This window comes from Coregonus lavaretus (assembly GCF_964263955.1).
Source record: "Coregonus lavaretus genome assembly, contig: HAP1_SCAFFOLD_2907, whole genome shotgun sequence".
NCBI lineage: Eukaryota > Metazoa > Chordata > Actinopteri > Salmoniformes > Salmonidae > Coregonus > Coregonus lavaretus.
The window spans coordinates 12,033-21,691 of NW_028161015.1; the positions used below are offsets into that span (position 1 = coordinate 12,033).

At 42.4% G+C, this 9,659-nt stretch overlaps 1 protein-coding gene across 1 annotated transcript; it reads left to right on the top strand.

Moving 5' to 3' along the window:
• Window positions 1-443: 443 nt before the first annotated feature.
• LOC311121207 (ubiquitin-conjugating enzyme E2 E3) lies at window positions 444-8,812 on the top strand (the record flags this gene model as incomplete). Its single annotated transcript, XM_084195725.1, has 3 exons — window positions 444-576; window positions 6,025-6,172; window positions 7,963-8,812. Coding segments are annotated over 3 exons (379 nt in total), but the record flags the coding sequence as incomplete, so codon positions are not given.
• Window positions 8,813-9,659: the final 847 nt, after the last annotated feature.

The window sequence follows — 9,659 nt, forward strand, 5'->3', positions numbered from 1 at the left end:
ACATTAACACATAGCTATCTCTCCTGCTTCTACAGCAGAGCCTTGACTGTCTTACTCTCCCCTTTATATCAATTTAAAAGGGCCTTGAGGAGTGATGTGGGTCTCTAACTGAGGAACTGAGGTGTAATAGGTAGCAGCAGGGTAGAGCATGGCGTTTGTAACGCCAGGGTTGTTGGTTCATTTCCCACGGGGGACCAGTATGAAAAAAATATGTATGCACTCACTAACTGTAAGTCGCTCTGGATAAGAGCGTCTGCTAAATGACTAAAATGTAAATAAAGTAAAGTTATGAAAGAAAAAAGGTACCTACACACTATTGAATGCTTCCAAAGTTTTATTGAGTGCAACATTTATACTTGAAAGTCTTCGTCAGGCTTAACAATAAAGCCAAAAATATGAAGGTGTTTCACTCACTCTGTGCTGCTGTCTTTGTGTGTTTGCAGTGCGGGACCGAAGGGAGACAACATCTATGAATGGAGATCCACCATCCTAGGACCACCAGGCTCGGTGTACGAGGGAGGGGTCTTCTTCTTAGATATCACCTTCTCATCCGACTACCCCTTCAAGCCACCGAAGGTACTGTATCTTTAATCACTTGCTTTATAGTTTTAGAGGTCGGAGTATTAACAGTTAACAGCTCAGTAACATGGCCCACACAGCTCTTTTCAAAAGTAATGCACTAAGTAGGGAATAGGGTGTAATTTGGTACGTAGCCTCTGTCTGCAGCTAGTCCTCTATCGTTCTACATGGAGGTCAGGTCTGAGAGCAGTTTGCTGAGGTCATCAGTTGAAACCCTGAGGCTGATAAACATGATGTCTTGTCTTGTGTTTGTTGACTAACTGTGGCGCCACCCGGCCGTCGTCTCCTTGAGGCTACTATGCACTACACAGTAGCAGTTACACTACAGCGCTCTGCTCTACTGTCATATGACTGTGGAGACCAGGGGACCAGAATAACCCTGAACCGTTTAACACAATGCTGTTATTATTGAGAGAGAGAGACAGGCAGCAGTTGTGGTTTCAGTCTCAGTCAGACGTGACTTTGTGGCTGTGTGATACTCGGCACTAAGAGAGAAGCCCAGCAAAGTATGTATGGGTCCCCCAAATGGCACCCTATTCCCTACATAGTGCACTACGTTTGACCAGGGCCCTGGTCAAACGTAGTGCATTATATAGGTAATAGGGTGCCGTTTGGGATGTAGGCTCTGTGTGTTATAGACACTGCAGGGACTCTTTTTTTAGAGCCATTTACTGAGTTTGCAGCATATATTCTCATTAACCTTTTCACGTGTGAGTTCCAAATATCTCTAACGGTCGTCCCAGTGTGAGTTTTTTTATGCGTGTGATATCAGAGTGCACTCAATGTTCCAAAATTTGATTGTTATGCAACAGGACAGTTAACCCGCGCTGCCCTCAAACCAAGACACGCTGCCTGCTAATTGTCTATAGGCTATGTTTCAACTTGTCAATTTCAAATTATTTTCTAACAAGTTTTATTTTCTAATAACAGTTTGAATTGAGGTGTGTTCCACCTCCTTATTAATTCACATAAAATGTAGCCCATTTCACTGTTGCGGACAATTTATGTTTGAGGCTTTACTGAGGCAAACTTCTCTCTTTGACGAGAGACCAAGCACTTCCCCAAATTAAGTATGAAGACATTGCGCATCTCTAGTCAGAACAGGCCTTGCACAAACTTTTCCCCCTGGCACATTTTCCGGCTGGCGCTCGCATTGCCTTCATTGTTGTTTTCCTTACAAATAATAACTTTGGACATGTGTGCGTTCCTATCAAAGTAAGTGTCTTATTTTCTGTATGTCGTGTTGTCGTTTCTACTGTAGCACACCGTATGTACAGTGCTATGAAAAAGTACTCGCCCCCTTTATAATTTTCTCTACTTTTGCATATTTGTGATACTGAATGTTATCAGATCTTCAACCAAAACCTAATATTAGATAAAGGGAACATAACTGAAAAAATAACACAACAATTACATATTTATTTCATAAACAACGTTATGCAACACCCAATTCCCCTGTGTGAAAAAGTAATTGCCCCCTTACACTCAATAACTGGTTGTTCCACCTTTAGCTGCAATGACTCCAACCAAATGCTTCCTGTAGTTGTTGATCAGTCTCTCATGTCGCTGTGGAGGAATTTTGGCCCACTCTTCCATGCAGAACTGCTTTAACTCAGTGACGTGTGGGTTTTCAAGCATGAACTGCTCGTTTCAAGTCCTGCCACAACATCTCAATTGGGATTAGGTCTGGACTTTGACTAGGCCATTCCAAAACTTCCAATTTGTTGCTTTTTAGAAATGTTCATGTAGACTTGATTGTGTGTTTTGGATCATTGTCTTGCTGCATGACCCAGGCATAATGGGACCCATCTCATCCAAAAAGTTGACTAAAGTTTGCCAAAAAGCACCTGGATGATCATCAAGACTCTTGGAAGAACGTTCTATGGACAGATGATTCAAAAGTATAACTTTTTGGACGACATGGTTCCAGTAATGCCTGGCGAATACCAAATTCCACAGTAAGAACATCATACCAAAGGTCAAGCATGGTGGTGGTGGTGTGATGGTTTGGGGATGCTTTGCTGCCTCAGGACCTGGACGACTTGCCTTAATAGAAGGAACCATGAATTCTGCTCTGTATCAGATAATTCTACAGGAGAATGTCAGACCATCCGTCTGTGAGCTGAAGCTGAAGCGCAGCTGGGTCATGCAGCAAGACAATGATCCAAAACACACAATCAAGTCTACATTAACATTTCTAAAAAGCAACAAATTGGAAGTTTTGGAATGGCCTAGTCAAAGTCCAGACCTAATCCCAATTGAGATGTTGTGGCAGGACTTGAAACGAGCAGTTCATGCTTGAAAACCCACACGTCACTGAGTTAAAGCAGTTCTGCATGGAAGAGTGGGCCAAAATTCCTCCACAGCGACGTGAGAGACTGATCAACAACTACAGGAAGCATTTGGTTGGAGTCATTGCAGCTAAAGGTGGAACAACCAGTTATTGAGTGTAAGGGGGCAATTACTTTTTCACACAGGGGAATTGGGTGTTGCATAACTTTGTTTATGAAATAAATGAAATACATATGTAATTGTTGTGTTATTTTTTCAGTTATGTTCCCTTTATCTAATATTAGGTTTTGGTTGAAGATCTGATAACATTCAGTATAACAAAAATGCAAAAGTAGAGAAAATTAGAAAGGGGGCAAATACTTTTTCATAGCACTGTATGTATGGAGCATAATGTATTTACTGTTTTATTCACATGTTTTCAAGTACTGGTGACAAAACATGCATTCCGATTCTTGCATATATTGTAATGGACACATATGATGTGTGTAAAATACTTTTTTGAAGGTTGTACTGATTATGATGAGCTAATGCTAAGCTATTTGCCAGCTGTGTTTGTTGACATCATACAATGCATTTTGGTTGTCACGTAAGTGTCTGTCAGACCAAAGATGTTATAACAAAACGAGGTGAAGGGATAGTTCACTCGACTGACTTATGGTGGTTTCAAGACAACTGGGAACTCAGAAAAATACGAGATTAAATCATGACAGTGATCTTCAGGTCAGAATGTCGGAGCTCTAGAAAGAGGCCCAAGTTCCCGAGTTGGAATTCCGAGTTGGATGATTATTCCCAGTCTGAGCTCGTTTTTTTTCAGAGGTCCCAGTTGTGTTGAACGCACTGAAGTCGGAAGTCTGAGATTTACGAGTTCCAAGTTCCCAGTTGTTTTGAACGCGGCATCAGATTGTAACTATGGTACCTCAGGGTTGCCAGCTCAAACCCCCCTTTCCAGGGGTTTTATTCTTATTTAGCGTATAAACTTCTCCTGTGTTTGCCCTCCATTTAATGATAAATCCCCCATCATAGTAATATTTCCTGCATCATATCCCCCCACGATACCTTCCCCCATTTCTACCCCCCATGGACTTGAAAACCCCCCACAAATTAAATTAACCCCCTCCCACAAACCCCCCTAAAATGGTTTCATCGCTGTTTAGCTTTCACGCTACAGTTAGGCTAGGCAGTAGGCTAGATTTGTAATATGCTGAAAAGTGGCCAAACTAAGTTCATATTTTTCAGGCAATTGGCGCAGCCGTCTTTGACTTTGTTTATTTGTGTCTTATAGTGAATGGCATTCTGGGATTACGGCATTTTCGCTTGTCAAACATAAACAAACATGGCTGCCATCATTAAGAATTTAGCATCTGTTAGCTTAGCTGCCACGCATCACTTTTCTAAACAATATCACATTTCTCCTGTGTACACACCAGAGATGTGGTACATTCTAAACAAGTCTAGCTGTTAGGTCGCTAACTTAGGTTTTGTTTTTTTGTCAGTGCAAACTGTTATTTAGACTGGTTTATGGAATGAGTTTGGCTGTGGATGTGTTCCGTGTGATGTTTGGATGATGAAGTTTGCATCTGTTGCTACTGTTCCAATCACATATTTGCGATGGAACGCTGCAGGGATCACGTACACGGCAAAGGGTTAATACAGACTTCTAACAGAAGGCTACACTGCCTATTATGTTTCTGATAAAACTATACAGGAGCTGGATATAATCTGGATCATAATTGCTTTCTGGGAGTGGAGGGGAGCTAGCTACTATGGTTATTTCCACCCCATTTCACATAAAAACAAACAGACAAAAACATTTAGGAGAAATTAGCCACGGAACTAAATGTTTTACCACTCTACACTGGACTGTGTCATGATATGTTTGCTTGGTCCAGCAGTTACATTATTAAGCACAAATCCCCAGGGATGGGATTAGCCTTTACAGTGGTTATGGTAATAAAAGACGGAGTCTGGCTCGTCTGGTTTCAAATAACATGTCATATAGATGGCACAAACAGTTTGACTGGAGAGAGACAGAGAAGACTTGTTCACAGGCATGCAGTTGTCCCCATCCATGCTACTGATTACCCAGGGTGGTATGGCTGTGTCTGACTCCCTCCTTTCTATATCTCTATATGTCTATATCTTTATCTCTCTCTCTCTCTCTCTCTCTCTCTCTCTCTCTCTCTCTCTCTCTCTCTCTCTCTCTCTCTCTCTCTCTCTCTCTCTCTCTCTTTCTTTCTTTCTTTCTTCTCTTTCTCTCCCTCTAATGTCAAAGGCATAAACAGCCAGTGCTATCATTAAGATCCTCCTCCGTGCCTGGTCTAATTGGTTTCCCCTACATTAAGGACTTGGTCCCAAATGGCACCCTACTCCCTATATAATGCACTACTATTGACAAGTAGTGCACTATATAGGGAATAGGGTTCTATTTTATTTGGGACGCAGACAAGGTCTGCTCAGAGGGAAAAGGCCTCAATGGGATGTTAAGAGACCAAGCTTAAGCGTATGTCACCGACCATGGCCCTACTTGAGATTGCATGGAAAGGTCAATAGATGTTCACACACCATTTGCTCCTGGCCTGGGGTCTCCCTGTCTCTCATCTATGGTGACCTAATTATGTTTTTCTGTTTTATAAGGGCAAATGTTGGGACATGGTGAAAGGTGAAGGATGTGTGGTTTAGCTTTGTGAAGTTTAGGTGACTATAGTATCTGCAGACTGGGAGGTGTGGATTGGGAATGTTCTAGCTCCTTTGACGCAATGCTTCTTGTCGACTGTACACAGTTAAAGGTTTTGCTGGTGAATTACAGTAACCCTTGCATGCTTTATCATTGACCCCATTGTTAACACTGTAGTTTATTTTATCTGCCTGGTTGGCTGATAAGGCCTGAATGTGTTTCATGATTTCCTCCTCTTCCACAGGTCACTTTCCATTCGAGGATTTACCACAGTAAAAAAACAATCAGGGCGTAGTGATCTGTCTGTCTGGGCTGTTTCCTAGCCAGGATCTACTTCCTGTGGTCTCTTAGGTTACGTCCCACACCAGGATCTACGACTATAACATCAACAGTCAGGGGGTGATCTGTCTGTCTGTGATCTGGATCTACTTTGTGTTGTTTCCTAGGCGATGTTAGATCTACTTTGTGTTTTTTCCTAGGTGACGTTCCGCACCAGGATCTACCACTGTAACATCAACAGCCAGGGGGTGATCTGCCTGGATATCCTGAAAGACAACTGGAGCCCCGCCCTCACCATCTCCAAGGTGCTGCTGTCCATCTGCTCCCTGCTCACAGACTGTAACCCTGGTGAGTGACACAGCGGTCAACCAATCAGACAAACAGTAGATATACTGTACACATGTTAGACTGTAACCCTGGGGAATGACACGGGTCCTCTAAGGTCTCCCTCTTACCAATGACTGTACACCAATGACTAAAACCTCTTATTCATGAGTGTCTCATCTCTGTCCTCTCTACAGTTATGTTATCCCTAAGATCCATAAGATCTGGAAAATGGCACAAGTCCTCCCCCTACACAAAGACGGAGATCCTTTTGACTTGGATAACTACCGTCCAATTTCCAAGCTATCTTGCCTTGCCAAAGTTTTAGAGTCCCTGGCCAACGTTCAGCTCAGAACTTTTTTAACTTCTCGTTCTATTCTTAATGAACACCAATCTGGTTTTAGACCTGGACATAGCAATGTTTCAGCAACTACACTTGTCTTAGATGATGTGCTATATTGTTTAGACCATAAAAATCATTGTGCTGCCTTATTTATTGACCTGTCGAAGGCGTTTGATACAGTTGACCATTTCTTACTTGTTCAAAGGTTGTCTGAAATAGGCCTAGATCAGGCATCTTGCAAATGGCTCAAGAACTATCAAACGGACAGGACCCAATGTGTGCTTACTGACGGTATCAAATCTAGTTTCCTCATTATTACGAAAGGTGTGCCGCAGGGGTCGATTTTGGGCCATGTTCTCTTCACTATTTATATAAATAATATTGGTCTATCTGTTAAAGCCTGTAACATTGATATCTCTACGCGGATCATACAGTTATTTACTCCTGTACCCCCTCAGTACAGTAGGCCATTCATGACCTTCAGCATGGTTTTGAATCAGTTCAAAAATCGCTTACTGATCTTAAACTAGTGCTAAATGCTAATAAAACGAAGTCTATGTTTTTTTCTAGGCCTCGTAATATTAACCCTGAGGGCCTGCATATTTGCACATTGAAGGGAGCCCAAATTGAGCAAGTTCCCCATTATAAGTACTTGGGTATTTGGATTGATGATAAGCTCTCTTTTAAAACACACATTGACAAAAAAGTTGAGAATTAAGCTGGGTTTCTTTTGTAGAAATAAATCCTGCCTCACTTTGGAAAGTAGAAGTAAGATTGTTCAAGCAACGCTTCTCCCAGTACTTGATTATGATGATATAATCTACTTGCATGTGGCAGCCTCTGCTTTAAAACCTTTAGATTCAGTCTATCACTTAGCACTGCTTTTTATCACTGGGGACAATTTTCATACACATCACTGCATTTTGTATAGTTCTGTTGGCTGGGAGTTTCTGACTACCAGAAGGGTCCAGCATTGGCTACTTTTTGTATATAAAGCGGTTCTTCAGAGACTCCCCCACTACCTCAGCTCACGTATTAACTGGAGATCCAGCAATTTTCAGACCCACTCTCTGGACTGGCTGGTTCTGGAGGTCCCACAGGTCTCCACTGACCTGGGGGAAAATGTTTTTAGTTTTAATGCCCCCAACTCATGGAATAGCCTTCAGGCCACATTGAAATTAGACTTGTGGGTCTCCATTGAAGAGTTTAGATCGTGTTTAAGGGTGGTGATATGTGAGAGTTGTGTTTGTTTTGATTAATCTTGTTGTATTTTTTGTATTGATATTATTTATTGTATGTTCATATTCACAGGGCTCCCTTGCAAATGAGATCATGGTCTCAATGGGGACCCACCCTGTATAAATAAAAGTTCAATAAAATAAAATGTTAGACTGAGGTAGCTCTCTTACTAATGCGTTGCTCGTCTCTTTTCTCTTTTCTCTGTCTTCTCCCTCTCCTCTCCTCTCTTCAGCGGACCCTCTGGTTGGTAGCATTGCCACTCAGTACCTGACCAACAGAGCCGAGCATGACAGGATAGCCCGACAGTGGACCAAGAGATACGCCACATAGAGGTCACGACCCCTGACCCTGTCCTGTCTGACCCCCCCATCCCCCCAGCCCCTCTGCCTGCAGTGTGAAGGTCCCAGAGGCGACGTCACATTGTGCAACAAATCTTTATAGCCTTTACAATATGGACTTCTGTGTATCTGTCTGATTACTGATTCTACTCCTCCACATTTTACCCTGCTGTGAGGACTGGGTCTAAAGAGAGACAGAGAGATAGGCAGACCCCAACAGGCATTGTCTCACGTCAGATAGCGCAGCTACGTCTTCGTCTGCACTGATAGTTCATGGCAACACAGAGCGTTAGAATGACGCCATCTTTCGGAAGACAATGCCAAATAACAGGTAAATGTATATTGGAGTAGAATTTTGTAGCTGTAGATTTTAGCTATGTTTAAATGCCTCTACTTGCAAGTCTTGCTTCTTTGGGATATAAAAAAATAAAATGTATTTTGTGATGTAATAAAGGAAACTATTCCTCAACCAAATATTATGGTGCATTTTAGCCTTCTCCATTATCTGTATGAAGTTAAAGAAGAAAAAACAACTAGCTGATGTAGATTATTAGAGATGATGATGTCATTTATATGAAAGCCAGACACCCATTTCCACTTATGTAGTTACATTATACTGTTGTGACTGTTTTACCTTTGTCAATTTGTAATGAAAACGAGATTTCATTTAAACCTTTTTGTAGCTCAGCAAAAGATGAGCCACCACTGTAACATCCCCAAAACACAATAAACTTGTCCCAAGGGTTGAGTTGTACAGTGTAAACTATTGGATGATTGACATTAGCAGCTGGCATTCAATAACCTGGGGTGCATCCAGAATGGCACCATATTCCCTATATAGTGCACTTCTTTTGACCAAAGCCCTATGTGCCTTGGCAAAAAAAGAAGTGAACTACAGAAGGGAAAAGGGTTCCATTTGGGATGTAGACAAAAGCTCAATTTGTTCACCTCCTGAGTGGCGCAGTGGGATGTAGTGGCGCAGTGGGATGTAGACAAAAGCTCAATTTGTTCACCTCCTGAGTGGCGCAGCTAACTGTGCCACTAGAGATCCTGGTTCGAATCCAGGCTCTGTCGCAGCCGGCCGCGACCGGGAGACTCATGGACGGCGCACAATTGGCCCAGCGTCGTCCAGGGTAGGGGAGGGAATGGCCGGCAGGGATGTAGCTCAGTTGATAGAGCATGGTGTTTGCAACGCCAGGGTTGTGGGTTCGATTCCCACGGGGGGCCAGTATAAAAAAAAAATTTTTAAAAATGTATTCACTAACTGTAAGTCGCTCTGGATAAGAGCGTCTGCTAAATGACGTAAATGTAAAATGTAAATGTTCAGGCTCAGTATGCATAATGAGAGGAATGGGAGGACCTGTCCCCCGGGAAACGAACAGGACAGTGTCATTATGTTGCATAGAGATAGTCACTCAGAAATACTGATATGCAAACTGCCGTACCTTTATCTCTTGCGATGTATAATGTCATACTGATTCTACACATTTTACCCTACGAGTACTGATGTCTGTAGGAAAAGACAGTGCTCAAATCGACCTAGACTTAAAGTGCAGCTAAAATGTCAGATTCACATCGGCGGGGATCAGAC